At 39.0% G+C, this 17,247-nt stretch overlaps 1 protein-coding gene across 1 annotated transcript; it reads left to right on the top strand.

The window, feature by feature from the left end:
- The first annotated feature begins 2,748 nt into the window (after positions 1-2,748).
- On the top strand, positions 2,749-9,717 carry NIPA1 (NIPA magnesium transporter 1). The gene is made up of 4 exons (XM_010726969.3): positions 2,749-2,860; positions 6,366-6,456; positions 7,646-7,806; positions 9,121-9,717. Exons 1-4 carry the CDS (start codon positions 2,764-2,766, stop codon positions 9,630-9,632), a joined length of 861 nt encoding a protein of 286 aa, XP_010725271.1. The 5' UTR covers positions 2,749-2,763; the 3' UTR covers positions 9,633-9,717.
- The last annotated feature ends 7,530 nt before the right edge of the window (positions 9,718-17,247 follow it).

Below are 17,247 nucleotides of genomic sequence, written 5' to 3'. Positions count from 1 at the left end.
CGAACTCCGCCTGCCGCGGGCACGTCGGGTTGCCCCGGGCGCACCTTGCAGGCTGCCGCGGGCTGCAGGGAAGGAGCGCGGTGGGCACATTGTCTCCGGTGAGGGACGTTCGGCGCAGTCATCGGCAGCTCTCCCCAGCCCGCTTGTCTGCCGTCCCGCTGCCGCGCAGCGCTGGGAACCGCGCCTCTGCCGGCACACGATGCTCTTTCACTTCCGTGTGGTGCCGCCGCGCTGTGCCGCTGGCTCGGGCCGTTCGGGTTCGTTCTTCGGTGGGGCCATTCCGAGCTACAGCAGCCGCGTGGTGGTTTCCTTCGGTGGAGGAAGGCGCGCCCACAGCGTGAAGTCATTGCTCCTCGTGTTGAAAATCCCATCCCTCGTTATTGTTTTCTGATGTAAACCTACTCGGGAACTTAAGGTGCTGTCTGAGCAGCCTGGCCAGAATACGGGTGTGAGTTCACGAGGTGTGGAGGTATTCTGTGTTTTGTGCAGCAAACAGCAGTTCGCTGCTTGCATCTCGATGCCTAGAGCGTAGGGAAACTGCAGTGTGTGGGTGGGTGGGTGCATGGAGTAGAACAAACTTCCAGCTCTGCTACCACCAGCTGACAGCCTGATCTAACAAGTTTTTATGCTTCCTGCAATGACTTCACATTAAGGACTTGGGTAAACCACTGTTTTACAGGTGTGCTCTCCCTTCAAGATAGCTGTAATCTATTTTTATTGTCTATAGCGGAATTACACTGCGTCATAACTACTGATCTTGTTGTAAGGGAAACAAAAGAGAAAGGAAAGACTTTCCAGCCCAGCCCTGCTAAAGGTATCATCTTGTGGTACAGTTGGGCCTCATTACCTCAGTAGTGCCCTGAATTAGGTGGCTGATGGGAGTTCGTTTGTGTGGGTGCTGTGTCACAGCTGTGAAACATCTGCTCTGGAGATATGACTGAGTTTCACTTGTGTGTCTTTCCAAGTGTTTCCTGTCTCTGCATTAGAGGTTGGTCTAGGTGACCTTTGAAGCTTCCTTCCAACTCAAATGATTCTATGAGACATCCAGCCAAATACCCTGTTTCTCTCTATTTAATGTTGTGAAGCCATGTAGCTCTTCCTTGAATCTAGCAGTCATAATGAAGAACGTGAAGATGTTCGGTGTCGGATGATGCCTTTTTTTTCCACTGGCTTCAGTAGGTGCTGTATAATTAACAAGGAGGCACTGCAAGTCTTTTCTGTGATCTCTTCTGAGTCAATAATATCATGTCGTTGCAATTAGTAATCCTCAGAAACAGCAGCGGGTGGCAAATATTTTGCAAAGTTACCTTACTTGAGTCAATATTTTCTATAATTTGTGCCCCCAAGTGTTTTAATTTTATATGCAATAACAAAAGTCTAAAAAATTATTACTCCCACTCTAAAGCTGGCCATTTTCATTAGTCATTTTCCATCTCACTTCAGTTATGTAGTGTGATTTCCAAGCGTTTAATATTTCATAAGTTTCCAGAGTTGCAGGTCATTGTATCTTTCTTTCATTTAGGATTTCAGAATGCATGTGGTAGAATTGTAGAATAGCTTAGGTTGGAAGGGACCTTAAAGATCATGCAGTTCCAACCCCGTGCTGTGGGCAGGGCTGCCCCCCACCAGCTCAGCTGCCCAGGGCCCCATCCAACCTGGCCTTGAGCCCCTCCAGGGATGGGGCACCACAGCTTCTATGGGCAGCTGTGCCAGTGCCTCACTGTCTCTGAGTGAAGAATTTTCTCTTCATATCTAATCTAAATCTCCCCTCTTTTAGTTTAAAGCCATTCCCCCTTATCCTGTCATTATTAGACTGTATAAAAAATTGGTCTGTGTCCTGCTTATAAGCTCATTTCAGGTTCTGAAAGACCACAATGAGGTCTCCCCAGAGCCTTCTCTTCTCCAGACTAGACAAGCCCAAGTCCCTCAGACTTTCATCATAAGAGAAATGTGCTCACTGCAATACTGCCTATTGGTCCAGCAGATCTTGAAAGAGAGCATTTTTCCAAGTAAAGGCAGAGTGGGATTGCTGGAAAAGCTGGCATCGTATTATTCTCTTATTCTGCTCAAGTCATGTTTGACAGGGGCTAGCATTTGGTTTAGTAACTAGTGATTAGCATTGATGTTCTCCAAAAACAGAGCTGTTAAAATGTGGTACACAGGTTCCCCGGTGCGGTCCAGGTCATCATGGAAAATATCAGTCATCTTTGAGATGGGAAGGCCCAGAAAGACCATCCTGAGTTTTTATGTCTCTTGGAAATGTGTTGATATGTCTGTAGTTCAGAGGTTTCAATCACAGCATTTTCCAGATATTCAAATACAGGATGATCTGTCCACACTACTATACTGCCAAATCTGCTTGCAAGATAAATTCTTGATACAACTTCATTGGAGCTATGTTAACAAATGAATTTATCCAAATAATTCTTCGTTTCCATACATTTCCTATTCTCCTGGTAGTGGCTTCTATGTGTATGTTAAACTTCCTTTAGAGTGGCATTTGCTGGTGTTTTGGACGCTTTTTAAAGTCATATAGCATTAGTGGTGCACAGGTATTCTAATCTGGAAATCAGAGCCTTTTGGTGTTATGTTCCCTTGAGAAGCTCTGACTTGGGCAGTTTCATTTGCCCTGCAGGCCAGGTCTGGGCACCTTCCATCTTCTCTCTTGTTTTCCTCCCGATTGGCTGCCTTGAGAAAAAAGGTTAAGATAAAAGTCCTTAATAGTTGAGAGTATTTAAACTATTCTACTTTGTTGTTCTGATAATGCTGTTTCATGTTTTTCTAATACATCTTTCTATACTTCTTCTCCCAGGTACTTCATACTTGACAGATATAGTATGGTGGTCTGGCACTATTGCAAGTAAGTATCTTTAATGGTTTGATTTAAAAAAAAAATTTTGAAGGGGGAAGTTGTGGTTAAGTGGCAAAATGAGACATCGGAAAATCTGGTTTCTAATCTTGGCTCTGGCACTCACTTGTAGCGAAGTTGCTTTCCCTCAGAAATATCCCACTTTTACTAAACTGCCTCTCTGGCTGTTCTGCCTGATGGTGTTAGAAAAGGCAAAGAGCTGGGATAAACCCAGATCAGATGTTTTTTCCTGGATTTTCTGAACCATCCGATACTTGCAGCTCTTGGCACCCACACACTGCTCTGACTGGATTCTTGCATGTTTTCCGTTTCTGGATTGCACTGGTACACCCAGTTTTTACTCAAAGTCAAAGCTGAATAAGAAATTGTAGCTCTGCACAAAGGGGCTCATTGAGCACATGTTATGTTTTAGATCAGAAAGCACTTAGCCTCAATTTTAAAAACAGTATTTTTTTTTAATTTCTCGTTTGATAGCTCTGGTTTCCATGTTGTTTTTAATTTGCTGGGTTAATATGAAGCCTTACGTGGTGCTGATTATGAGATCTGTGCAGTTCTAGTTTTAGTGTCTTTGTAAGTAATCCTCACACTCAGTTCACTCTCCAGTTTCAATCCATGCAGAGTAACTAGCTTTCTCCTTTTGTAGTTCAGTCCTAGTCTTACCCACAGGAGTTTAAAGGCAAAGCTGGTTTATAGACACTAGTCCAGCCTTCTGTGGATTATTTGGAAATGTTTTGATGAGTTTCTGAGAAGCGTATGAGTCCAGTTATATCCTTTGCTTTGATGCAACAAAGTACTTTGTTGTCCTCAAGCTGTACAACAGGAATGGAAACTGATCCCTCGAAGGATGAGCTTCACAGCAAGCGTAGGAGCCAACAGAGCTTCTAAAGCAAGTCTTCAGCTAATTCAGGCTGAGTTTAATTAGTGCTTTGTGGGCTTCTGACTCCATGATCACTGCTGCCTAGGAAGCAATAAATCTGTGCTTTGGTCACTGTTTTTGTTCTCTGTGAGGCTCTCTACTGAAGTTCAGGACAGACGGTTTACATAGGAGAGTTTTTGGTACAGGAATCAGAGGAAAAGACTTCATGCTCAAAAGAGCTGCCTGGATTGGCTGAAAGGGTTGATTTAAGTTGGCTTTTGTCTATCAGCTAGGTGCAGGTATTTCAAAACACAGCCTCAATTATTTTACAAAGAAACCAATTAAGGACTTTATAGGTTCGTTATTGCAACACCATTATAAACTGCAATAGCAAGGGCTGGGGCAGGCAGGCAACTGTGGCATCTAGGGAAAGGTAATTCTTTGGGAATTAGTTGGGTGAGATTTCATATTTATTTTTCAGTTATGGAATTTGGAGTTAGGACGACTATCAAAGTCAGCATCAACTCTGTCAACTTGTTCTTCCAATATTTGTTCAGACGCTGCACAAGCATTTCTGTGTTGGCATGCTAACTCAGAATAACATTGCCGAGCTATTTTGTGGCCTTCGGATCCACTGGAAGACTTCAAAGGAAGGCTTACAGATTCTAATGAGGGATTTCTTTTCTGACTTCTAATTTTTTTTTAACACTAGCCAAGAGAGATTGCAGGTATCTCAGTTGGCTTTACATTCATTAGCTAATTGATTACTTTCAGTGCAAGCTGAACTGTTTTGTGATAAAACAAGGCTGGTAGATGTACTCTAGGTACATTCCTAATGTGTATCAGCTGTGAATAGATTCACAGCCTCTGTGGAAAGAGGCTAAAGTTTGTTTGTAGGAAAGCCCCTGAAGTGCATGGAGCTTTCACTGTTCAGATCTGCTTTTACCAATCTCCTCGCAGATGTAGACATGTCAGTGTGCATCAGGCTTTGGGCTGCAAGAATTTCTGGGATATGAGTGCTTCTTTTGCAAGCTGGAAGCCTGCTGTAGCTTCACGAGCTGAAGTAGTGACTTGATTTACAGCACTGATGTGTCTAGGAATGAATTTCTAACTACTGAGGACTGGATAGGTTGGCAGCAAAGGTCTTCAACAACAGGCAGATGGTAACTATTACTGAGATTTGATTTTTTTTTTTAATTGGTCTTAGTTAATCCCAGTCTATCGTTTACAGTGGTTACTATTCTATGGTTATGCTGAAAAGTTTTGGTAAGTTCACTTGGTTTATAACACGTGCAATGTGACTAAAGCTTTGCAGACCTAATTTATGTGTGTTGAGTTGGTGCCATGTATTAGTATTCTGTAGTCAGAAAGATGAGTCAGCTGATCTACACAAAAAAAAAGTGCAAACTTTTGTTGGAATAACTTGGAAAAGTGTGAAATCTGCAGATCCACAGCATGCCAGGTGGGTCCTGCCTTCCATACAAGGTGTCCTTCAGAGCCATGGGATGCCTTGAGGATAGTGGCACAGCTGCCCTGTGTGCCTGCCAAAATGCAGAACTGGGGTTGGTAGCTGAGTTACTCTGCTCCCAGGGGCTGAAAGCCTTCAAAAGACCAGTGCTGACTGAGGGACCAGCTTGTGCTCTAGCAGTGCTGCTCATTAGCTTCTCTGGCTCGCTCTTGCGTATAGAGAAAAGCTTCAGTGACTTCAATTAGTATAATCTTGTCATGTTTGCAGTTTTTGAAGTTTGCATATCTCATCTGTGCTTCCTGTGGGTTACACAGGTTTTCATTTTTACTGATGTAAATGTGAGCTCATTTAATAAATTAATTAATATTTGCACTGTGCTTTGCAGGTGTGAAGAGCAGATTAATGATAACAACATTTGATAGTTGATGGCAGTGCCAGCCTGAGCAGAAAGACAGTGTGGATTCTTGAAATGTTTTCAAATGTTTATGATGGCTCTTAAAATCAACTTGAAATTTGAGCTGTATGTAATTTGTGTTCAGTCTCAGGGTTTTTGCCAGTTACCAAATTGTAACTGTGTAAGCATCGTGTTGACCTATTATAAACATACTGTAAACTTGCCAACACTTGCAAAACCATCCAGCCATTTTCTTTTTTTTGTTTTTTTTTGTTTACTGGAAACTTGAGCACATTTATCACAGCTGTGGTGTGCAATAATGTGGTAAATTTTAGAACTGGCTTTTACGGAGCGGAGGAGTGAAAATAAGATTGTGAGGCTGTTGATGTGACTTGGTATTTATTTTTTTTTTTACAGTGATCAGAAATTTCTTCTGATATTGTATAATGCTGTGAGAAGTTGAAGCATTCTATTCTATATTGAAGAGCTTTTATGTATGTAGTTGATATTTTATTATAAATTTGTTTGCTGAGTATTGTCCTTATGCTGTTAGAAACTGTAGGCCAGTGTGTTCGTGTTATATGAATGCACATTCTGAACAAATCCTGTATTAACATATAAAAATTCCAGCCATTTGGGTTAAGTGCAAAATTAACATAGCTAAGCAATCTGTAACATCTGTTTCCCAGTTAAATCAATCTTTCTCAAACAATATTGGGTAACTTTTCATTCCTTCTTTTAACAAAGAGGTTTAAAAAACTTCTGGTTCTCTTGACAGTGGCTCTTGGTCAAATAGGGAATTTCTTGGCCTACACTGCAGTCCCAACTGTGTTAGTGACCCCTTTGGGAGCGCTTGGTGTTCCATTTGGGTAAGAGTTTATTTTTCTTGTTTTTATTTGAATGTTGTTACTACTTGGTGTCAAATACACTCTGTGATCACTGGGCATCTGCTAAGGAGATGCCAGGTTTGTGAGTGTAGTCATGAGTTGTAACTTCACCTGTTCTGCTTTGCCCAATGAAGTATGTGTATAGACTGGTGGAAGTGGGAATGTGGTAAAGAAAGGGTTCCTGAATATCTTCTTTTTTATTTGTTCCAGACTATAGGGATCATTAAACAACTGTTTTTTCCCTTTCATTTTGATTATTCTGGACTCTTCCGCTCGTTCTCTTACTCGCAGTTCCCTTGTTATGTAGATCTTTCTCTTTGTTTCACATTTGTTCTCTGCCCTGCTGTCCACAATCCACACGTGTTTATTGATGCTGATTTTAATTCATTTGGATTTGGCCCAGTTTTCTGAAGTGAGAGGCTCCCCTGCAAACGGATGCTCACATTTTCTTCAATGTTATGTTCACATAAGGGGAAGGGGATAAAAAATAAGGCAGTGAGCGTTCCTGAATGGATTTTAATATACAGGTAAATATTCTGTGAATATCTCGACACTATCTATGAAGCTACTGCAGAGAAAAGGTACAATTATTTAAAAACAGTGCTGAGTGCTGCTCTGAGAATTTTTGCACCTGCCTACTGTTGTCTGCTGAATTATGTATCTGACTGTAGTGGTTATCTACTTGAGAATATACATTGTGTTGTGTGGGCCACATGCCTTTCTGAAGTTTTGTATGCTATGATGCACACTGGTGCTCTACTCACCACTTATTTTATCCTAGGCCACATCGCTTTTAATATTTTGGTCAGCTACATGTTTGAGCTGAGTCCTTGGATCTTTGTAGTCAAAGATGACTTTCATCTCATATTTGTATAGTATATATAAAATATTCAATGATATTTCACCATATCATTAACAGGTGGTTATCTGCTAATGAGTTTTGTTTCTTGGTGTTTTTTTTGGTTTGCTTTTTTGAGGTGAAACATCAAGGATTGAGTAAAGCAGAGACTGGATGAATCTTCCTTTTTATAAGTAAGAAGTATGTTTGAGGCTATTTGAAGATTCACTAATGTATGATACTATTTCTTTAAGAAGGAAATCCATATGCATGTAACTTACTGCATTAACAGGATGTATTCAGACTTAATTTTCTTCTTTTTCTTTGTGAAAGGTCCATTTTAGCTTCTTATTTGCTGAAAGAAAAACTGAACATTCTTGGCAAGCTGGGATGTTTGCTGAGCTGCGCCGGGTCTGTTGTTCTCATCATTCATTCCCCAAAGTCTGAGAGTGTAACGACTCAGGCTGAGCTTGAAGAGAAACTTACAAATCCAGGTACTTTGTTCCTTTTTTCAACTTGGAATGATTTTGTGAGGCTGACTGAGAGAACACGTGAGGAGGAAACTAGCGACTTAAATGACACAGGAGAGCTGACTTCTGAAGAAAATATGATGACAAAGGCAAACTGGTACAGCTTTTGTGTAAGAAAACTGTGACTTGATGTACGTAGGATACCTCAGATTTATTGATCCGTCTATGCAGAAAGGAAAACATAGATGCTTTTGAAAAAATTCTCCTTCACAGGAAGCTTAGAACAGTGGCCATTTGAGCTTTTAACATTCTAAAATTTTGGAAGAGTGTATCACTTTCTTAGACATGAAAGGTATAACTCTAGGATCTTGATTTACACTATTTTATACAAAACAAAAAATTCTCATTGTCTTTTGTTCTTTAATTCTACTTTTTTAAAAAAATTAAGTTTATATTAAATGTTAATTATGTTCCAAGTGAATTTTTTTGCATGATAAAAGTGTGTATAAATAGACTGTTGAGATGTATGCTGAAATGCCTATTCTTTTTCATAACACCCCAGAAGTTCCAGGATAACACATACCGGTGCTGACACGTGCCAGATCCACTTCTGCTTTTCTTTCCTAAGAGCTAATTATTGTTACTTTCTTTAATTGCTTTAGGTGAGAGAAGAACTCGAACCTAACAGCATCAGCTATTCACAGTTATGGATAAAGGGAAAAAAATAAAAGCAAAACAAAAAAATTGCAAACAAAGAAAACATACTCTGGTCTAAATTTAATTTATCTGAACAAAATGAATTGGAAATGTATTACTGTAAAGTTTTAAAGCATGCAACGTTTTTCACTAGTGCAATTTGTATACTAACACTATAATGTAAATGATACGGTCTCCCAGTTCTTCCATCTGTCCTCTCTCATCTCACTCAGTTAATGGAGTGAATTTTTGTGCTTATGCTTTTTGCTGGATCCACGCGCTGTGCTTTAGTGAATGAGTGATGAATGAGGTATTATCACAGCTGTCTGTCATAAGGGACTTTAAGCCTGACAGAAGAGAGTTTTTTAAGTAAAAACAAAAAAAGACATCTTAAGTTCTGTTCAAATGTGCAGCTGTCTTATTTTACTACTTGAAGATTTGCTTTCCACAAAGAACGTGAGGACATCATTAGTTTCAGATGCCCACAACATCACTGAAAGCACAGCATTTTGGCTCTGCATTCAACAGCGAATCATAGCTGTGATGTATACTTTAGGTTCATTGACAGGACATGATTTGCCTGCTAAAATCTTCAGAATGCCAAGACTTCTTACCTTGCTATTATCTTGTTTTGTTTTCCAGTTTTCGTGGGTTACCTCTGCGTAGTACTGCTTATGCTTCTCCTGCTAATCTTCTGGATAGCTCCAGCTCATGGACCTACTAATATCATGGTTTACATCAGTATTTGCTCTCTCTTGGGTAGTTTCACTGTTCCCAGTACAAAAGGCATTGGGCTGGCTGCTCAAGATATCTTTCACAATAATCCGTCAAGTCAAAGGGCTTTGTACCTTTGTCTGGTACTTTTGGCAGTATTAGGATGTAGCATTATAATTCAGTTCAGGTACATCAATAAGGCACTGGAATGTTTTGACTCCTCTGTGTTTGGAGCCATCTACTATGTTGTGTTTACGACTCTAGTCCTGCTGGCTTCAGCCATCCTTTTCAGGGAATGGAGTAATGTAGGAGTGGTCGATTTCTTGGGAATGGCATGTGGATTCACTACAGTATCTATTGGAATTGTTCTTATACAGGTCTTCAAGGAGTTCAACTTCAATATTGGAGATTTAAATAAACCTAACATGAAGACAGATTAACTTTTTCTTTTGAGGGGAAACTGGATGGCTCAGGGAAAGATAAAGAACGTTTCATTTCTAGGTTACTGATTCAAATATGATTCAGGTTGGTAGTCAGCCTCTGATAATTTGGTGGCCTATGTGAAATGAATTGGAGGCCTCCATCCAGTTTCAAAGGAGCAGTTTTTCATTGTACCCCAGTCAATACAATAAATGACCTTAACTGGAACCATGGATTGAGTTAGCATAGAGACTGATGTATTTCCTTACTTTAAAGGATAATCAATCAGAAGAAATGTGAGGATATTCTGACAGACTTGTGTGTGAATCCTTGTATTATGGCTGTCCTGAGCGATTGTTTTTTGTGGGTAGAAAATATCAGTTTCTAATGCACTCAATCTGATTCCTTTCCATGAGTGATGTATACCTTAAAAATAAGAGGAAAAAAATGCAAGTTGAACAATTTGTTAATACTGCAATGTGTTCACCGTCAAGGCTGTGAATTCTGAGACTAATGTTGGCTGAATTATGGACTGCAGATTTGTCCTTTTTTAGTGACTATCTTGGCAGTTTGGTCTGCCATGTGGTGAAGACACTGGGGAGTTTTAAATTGAATTCTTTACACAGAGCAGTGAACCCTTAAAATCCTTCACTATTTAATTATTAGCTGATGATATTGTTCAGGGTATGCATTTTCCTTTGTAACATGTGCATTAAGACATACTGCATTCACCTGAGAGTTTTTAATCGGGAGACAAAGACTGTAAAAGATGTGGAAATGATGCACACTCATTGCCTATATGGTGGCTTATTTGTAAGCAGCTCAGAACTATTTCAGTGCCTTTGTAATCCAAAAATACTGCATAAATGCGAATGTATTTGTTTCAGATGGCCTATATTGGTTTAATAATTCAGTCTTACTGTCAGTAATACTGGACTGTGTTCAAATTGTAAACGTAAAGCATCTAGGAGACACACATTTTTGGAAGAATTTACTAGCCTGAATTGAAACTCTTAGATGCTTTGACAGCTTTGGCATAGTTGTAATGGGAAGAGGTAACCTACGAGAGGACTGTTCAAAGCCAGTCAACACACCTTGATACTACTAGTTATTACTTGATTCTAATTGACTAAACACAATAAGCTATGTTGCAAAGTAGTTAATAAGCAGCAAAAACAAAATAAATGTTTAAGAGACAGAAAGCATAAAATTTCTCATTGCTCAGAAAAAGAAAAGATGGCCTTGTCCTCTTGTAACCTGGGAAAAGGAGATTGAAGCCTGACAAAACATAGGCGTTCAGAGAGCTGAGTTTCAGGAAACCAACTGGAACATACATTCAGATCCACTAACTTACAGACCTTTATGAATAGTTCAGCAATAATATTTTGACAGGTAGTAGTCAATAGCTTAAGCTGTGAGTGAAATGATTCTGAACTGTTTAGGTTAAACCTTTTAGAGAACATTTGTATGTCAAAAATAGTTAATTTTCACATGTTTGTATCTGGTAGTTAAAAAATCACAAGTCAAAAATTTGTGAGGAAAGCTTGAAAAGTAATAAATGTTTGTTTCTATTTTGAGTGCAAAAACAGAAACCATACAGTGGAATTCAATATCTCTGGGTCAGGATGTTTCTTGAAACAAACAAAATCCTAGTATGGTTATAAGACAGCGTTTGGAAAAAGTTCATGACATTTTTTTTGAAGAATTCATGAGTCTTTGTGACTGGCTGAGGGTAATAGAAATGTTGATTAATGGAGGTAATAGTGCCCACTTTGAAGTGGTTTTTTTTTTTTTGTGTGTATGAATTAATGCTATCTTAAAATTCACCTACTGTTTGGAAGCCAGTTTGACAACTCTGAACTCATGGTCTGAACTGGCAGAAATGCGCACTCATAGACTGGCACAGAAATTGGGTATCTTGATGTAATAAAATAGCACTAGCAGAAAAGGGGCCATCTTGGATTTGCAGATACTTTATATGATTTCTAGAAAGTTTCAGAATTGTAGATGGGGCAAATTGAACTATGAAAGATAGTTACTAAACTCTGTTAATACTGATTGAAGATGGTATATTGGTTATCAGCAGTTACATTTTGTCACCCTAGTTCCCTTTTTTTACTGAAATCTGAATTGTACATAAGTTACGAGACCTGTAGTAACCTACTTTTTAAAACAATGTTAGTTGTTTTCTGAAGCAGTCAAATTGTCTTTTCAAAACCCGCATTCACAAGTTGCATGTTGGTTTTGTACTAGCCTTTAATCTCCAAACGTTTCCATGAAGATCTTTCTTTAGGTTAAAGTGAAAAAGTTTGTGGTCTTATCTCAGACCTCCTTTGGCCATGTTTGTGTGTTTTGTATTAAAAACATTCTTATTTATTTAGAAAGTGCCTATCCTAGTACGTTAGGTGCATATGCAAATTATTAGTTAATATTCTATCCACAATAACTTGACTGCCCTATCTAACTCTTGCCATTTTCTGCAACACACGAGCAAGTTTACTTGATGAGCACTCTACGCAGAGTAAGAATTAAGTAGCAACTATGTTCTGTGGTCCTTTGGCCCTCCTTACAGCTGATAAATGTATGTATAGGTGTCTTCTCCCCGGCTGCTCCTCATCCATGATGAGCTTTCTAGAAATGTCTGGTTAACCTTGTTGTTTAAAACAGATGTCAAAAGCCAGCACATAAGATGAAAGAAATTCTCGTGGCCTTGCACATCATTTATATCTGCAGCCTTTTACATTGTGAATGCTAAATAATGGAAGCCTTTATTTTTGCTACTTTGTTCAGTATATAACGATGTTCTTTTGAGTACTGCTGTACCTGGATCTGGTTCAGTTCTAACTTTAGAAGTGTATTAGCATTTTGTTGTCACTGTTGGTATCATTCTTCCTCCCTCCATCCCGTGGCCTCCCTTTTTTAGTCTTTACCAGTTGCTTTTCTGATTTAAAAGGAGGCACTGTTGAATTTTTAGCTGTTCCACCTCTGTCAAGTAAGCACTTGAAAAAGACATCCAAGTTCCGTCATCTCAGGGAGCAAATGTGCATAGCTGTTTCCTGGGCTTTCCATCATGGAAGTGATGGAACCTACATGTGTAAAATGGACTGATTACAGTGGTGGAATGCATTTGAGTTAAATTCAAACCCATACAAAAGGCGTTTCACTCTGTATGTCTGGCTTCTGTTGTACTTATCAAACACACTTGTTACTCACTTGACTTTGATTATCCCTTCAGTGTATGGAGGATTTACGTGTCACTCCCAATCTTTATTAGGTGTCAAACACAAAAATTCCTCAGATGTTCAGTAGGAAAATAGAAACATTTTTGATACAACAACCAAAAAAAATTTGTTACCTTAAGTACTTGCATATAAATGAAAAATACCTAAGGTTATCTGCTGTACTGACTTTCCAACACATTATATATGTAAATAGAGCTTATTTATTAGTGAGCTGAAACTAATGTTAAAGAGAACCTGTCATATCACAGTTTGACAAGTGAGGCTTCCTATTAATAATCTTGGTTTGTATTGAACATACGTATTTTTCTGAAGTAACTAGCACTGAAAAATGAAAACACTGGATTTTGTTTGTTGAAATATTAGAATCTGTGAGGTTTAGCTTTGCTTTTTATTTGAAACATAGAGGGTTTGTATTTGAAGAAAGATCTGGGGTTAATAAGTATAGAGTGCTTAAAACTGGACTTTGCATGTTCTACCCTTCTTCTCTTCTTTCTTCATAAATATAAAGCATTCTACAGATGTTCCTCAGCTGTCTAGCTGAAGCTGCACTGTTAAATCAATTATTAACAAATATTTATCAATTACCTGATGTCTGTTCTTTACAGAGACCAATCTTTGAAATAATTTTTTGGTGCTACTGAATACAGGCTGAAGTGATGCAGAATGTTAAATGTACCATGTGAGGCACCAATGATGTGGAAAGTTATTACTATTAGTGCCCAACTGTTTCAGACAACAATGTTGAAATGATTACAAAGTTAGAGATTAAGAAATCTTTCTTAAAAACTGAAAATAAGTGTTTTTGGTGGGTTTTCTTGTTTGGATTTTTGTTTTCTTTTTTTCTCCAACAAGCTACTCTAGAGAGTAGAAAATGTTACACAAATGGGGTATTTTTAACTTAATTCTTTTTTTAAACTGTGGAACTTTCTTTTTTCTAACTTGTTTTCCTGGAATGTAAAAAAACAGTTCTGATGTGATGTGGGGAAAAAGTGGATGGCAACAAACACACAATGTCAGGTTGCTTCAATGCTATTGCAATATTCTCACTATGGATTACATACAAATGGTTTATTTTATTTAGCTTTCAAATAATGTATATATATATATATTTGTTAATGGCTTACCAGTCAAGCTTACTCTTTGCTTTTTAAAAAATAGTTATAGGCATGTTGTATTTGCCTTGTGTAAATTATAAGAGGCTATTTATTAAGTTTCTGATAACTAATCTATTTATTAATCTGTAATGTTTTAAAATAAATAGATTTTATTTCTAGCTCAATGCTTGTTCTGTGACTCCTCCTCTTTATCACACAGGGAAGAAAAAAAAAAAAAAAGTATTTTCCCACCCAATTGTCGTGCAGTCTAATCCCAATTCATGAGCCCAAGCTATTTTCCTTACTTTTGTAGCCTTGCTTTTACTGGTGATGGACGATTCTTTCATGCGTACAGACCAATTACCACATGAAAGGCTCAGTCATCATGTGGTGGCATCTACCAAAAACTGTAGCCGTGATGTTTTAATTGCACTTGAGGTATGCTCACATATAAAATAAACACTCCTGCCAGAAGTGTTTGGTGGAGCTTGAGTCAGTTCAAACTGGCTCAAAGGTTATCATGCTCTCCTGTACATAGGCTAAGGAAACCTGTGTGACAGGTCTAATTTCTTGTCACAAGAGTTTTCCACAGAAGAAATCATTTCAGAAGATGATGGTGTCTGACCAGCTAATCCTTCATCTGAAGTTCATAGCTACTTGTATTAGGTACTGGTTCATAAACATGACTTTCAGACATGTCATTTTTCAAATGGTGGGATTTTGATGAGGAACTGTTTCAGTCTTTAGGCTTGTGTCTTAGGGAACAGACCAGTATTATTGCTGGTGAAAGTTAAAAGTTATTTTAAAACAAGCAAAGTGTCTCTTGAGTATAAAATTTGCATGCGTTGGAAGAGATTGACATGGATTTTTCACAAGGTATGTGGTTGAAATCTTATTTTTAAAGGTGTTGCTGGTATTAATGCAATGTATGGAGATAGGAAGACCAGGAAGCTAGAGGTTTCCTTTCTGTATGCAGCATCTCTGATTTCCATTTTTTTCTTTTATTTATTTATTTTTAAAGTAAGTGAATATACTGCTGTTACCACTGAAGTCTGTGACATAACCAGTCATGAGTGTATGTATCTCATCCCCACATCTCACGTGAGGAGGGTGCTAAAAAGACCAAAAGCTGATAGTGCCATTTTCTCTTTATTTAACAAGAGGTGGTGGAGGGGAGGGGAAAAAAAAAAAGTGCTGTTGATTTTTCTGACGTGTTTTTAATTGTTTTTGTTCTTATTTCTGAGATCTTAAGCAGAGCTTATTAAGTTGCATCTAGGAGCGCAACCCTTGTAGCAACAGACTCGCAGATACAGATCCTTTGTTCTGCTCAGCTGTCTTGGTTAAATGCAGCAGGGACATGGCCACCAGAGGCCGTTACAGCTGCCTGATTTCCTCATCAGTTTTCTGCCATCTACAGACAGCACTGAATTTATCACCCTGATGAGATGCTTTAAAACTCTGCCAGCTTGTGATATTTTGCCAAGGGATACCAGACAGCCGCTCCGGGAAGATAGTTTTTTATCGCAATCCTTTCACTGTTTGGAGTTGGAAATTCTTGCACAAGAGTCAGCTAGCTCATATGCAGCACGAACCTGCTAACCTGCAGGTTGTGTGGGTGGCAGCCTTGCTCTTTATTCTTAAACCTTGAGGGATGTTTATGTACACAGTAGATACTGAGCTCTGAAAAGTTCTGCTCTTAGCTTTGCAAAATTATTTATACTAGCAGACTTTTGCTGTGAAATTCATTGAGTACAAAGAACGTGCAGCGGTATTGTGAGAATGGCTGAGGGTAGGTAGCTTACTATCGTTCTTCTTTTCAGAGTTGCTTCCAGATACTCTGAAAACATGTCTGGTGTATCATGCTGTTGTAAATTATCAAGAGACACTTTGATAATTTTCTGTTAAGCACAACCTCTGGCAGTGAAATAAGGCTGCGATGACTTGTGATGAACTGAGAGCACTCAAAAATGTGTTTTGTGTGAAGGAGTAAAAGTATGTTCATCAGAATTAAGCTGGAAAAAAATATATCAAGAAGAGTTTGAAAAAGTTCAACATCTGTTTAAAGACTTCACAGTTCTGGTATCTTGCAAAACACAGAAAGGCCAGCTGTGAAGTGCTTAGCAAATAGCTGCATACTGTCTATTATATAGATCATCACAGAATCATAGAATGGTGGGGGTTGAAAAGGACCACAACAATCGTCTAGTTTCTGCTGTGGGCAGGGTCACCAACCAACAGACCTGGCTGCCCAGAGCCACATCCAGCCTGGCCTTGAAGCCTCTGGGAGTGAAGTACCCACAACCTCAATGGGCAACCCGTTCCAGTGCAAAATTAATGTTGCATCTAACAGTCTAGTTTCAAGCCTGGGGATAGAATGTTGCCCTAGGACATAAAATAGGCCTAAAAATTATTTATTTGAGTGTCCTGTAAATTGCAGGACTTAAAGTGACAGAGTAAGGGGCCTTTTTGGTCCAGCTGATGAGCAAACTGAGGGATCATGAGAAGGTAAGCCAAGATTGCTGCTCTGGTTTTGTTTCCGAGTTTTACAGAAATGAAGCAGCAGCCCGTGCAGAACTGTGGTCATGTTCTGAAAAATCCTAGCAAAGAAAAATGTTGTCACTAAGAGATGTGACCAACAGGTCAGTCCTTGAAAGTCACAGCTCTCAGGTGGAACTATTGTGGACATTTTGGGAGTGGTGGCAATCTAGGCTAATGCTCCACAGCAGCAGGTGTAGAAGAATGGAGCAGAAGGTGTGTATCAGTAATTTTGAAGGAACTGAAGGGCTCTCTGAGCCTGACACTTAGCAATTGGTAGAGCTGCATTCCAGAGTCTAAACTACAAGCTAGGAGAAACATGCCAACATCTAGTTAGGCATATGAGATTCAAATAGCTTTGGTAGGAAACTGTGCATGAGGAGCGTGGGATCTGGCTTAAATGGACTAATAAATCGTTCAAATCATTCAAGTATTTAAAATGGCCTTTTTTTTCTCTACTGTATATGGTTTGTAAGTTTTCCTGTAAGAGTGTAAAAAGAAAGGGGAAGGTGGATTTTTGGAAGGGATGTTTGGGGTAGGAAATCTTAACCAATGATGTGTGGCTGTGAGGAAACACGTTTCTTGTGAAATATTCTGCAATGTACTAAATGGCTCTTTATTTAAAAATAATAATATAAAAAAGTTGCCCGTAGAAGGCAACAAAGTCGGCTCAGAAATAGCGTTCCTAAGTGGAGTTACATCCCGCTCCGGGCTGAGGCAGCTCTCCCCTTCGCCCAGAGGGTGACGAGCGGTTACGCGGCCCT

Source organism: Meleagris gallopavo, chromosome 1 (assembly GCF_000146605.3).
Source record: "Meleagris gallopavo isolate NT-WF06-2002-E0010 breed Aviagen turkey brand Nicholas breeding stock chromosome 1, Turkey_5.1, whole genome shotgun sequence".
NCBI lineage: Eukaryota > Metazoa > Chordata > Aves > Galliformes > Phasianidae > Meleagris > Meleagris gallopavo.
This window is presented reverse-complemented; position numbering and strand designations above follow the sequence as displayed.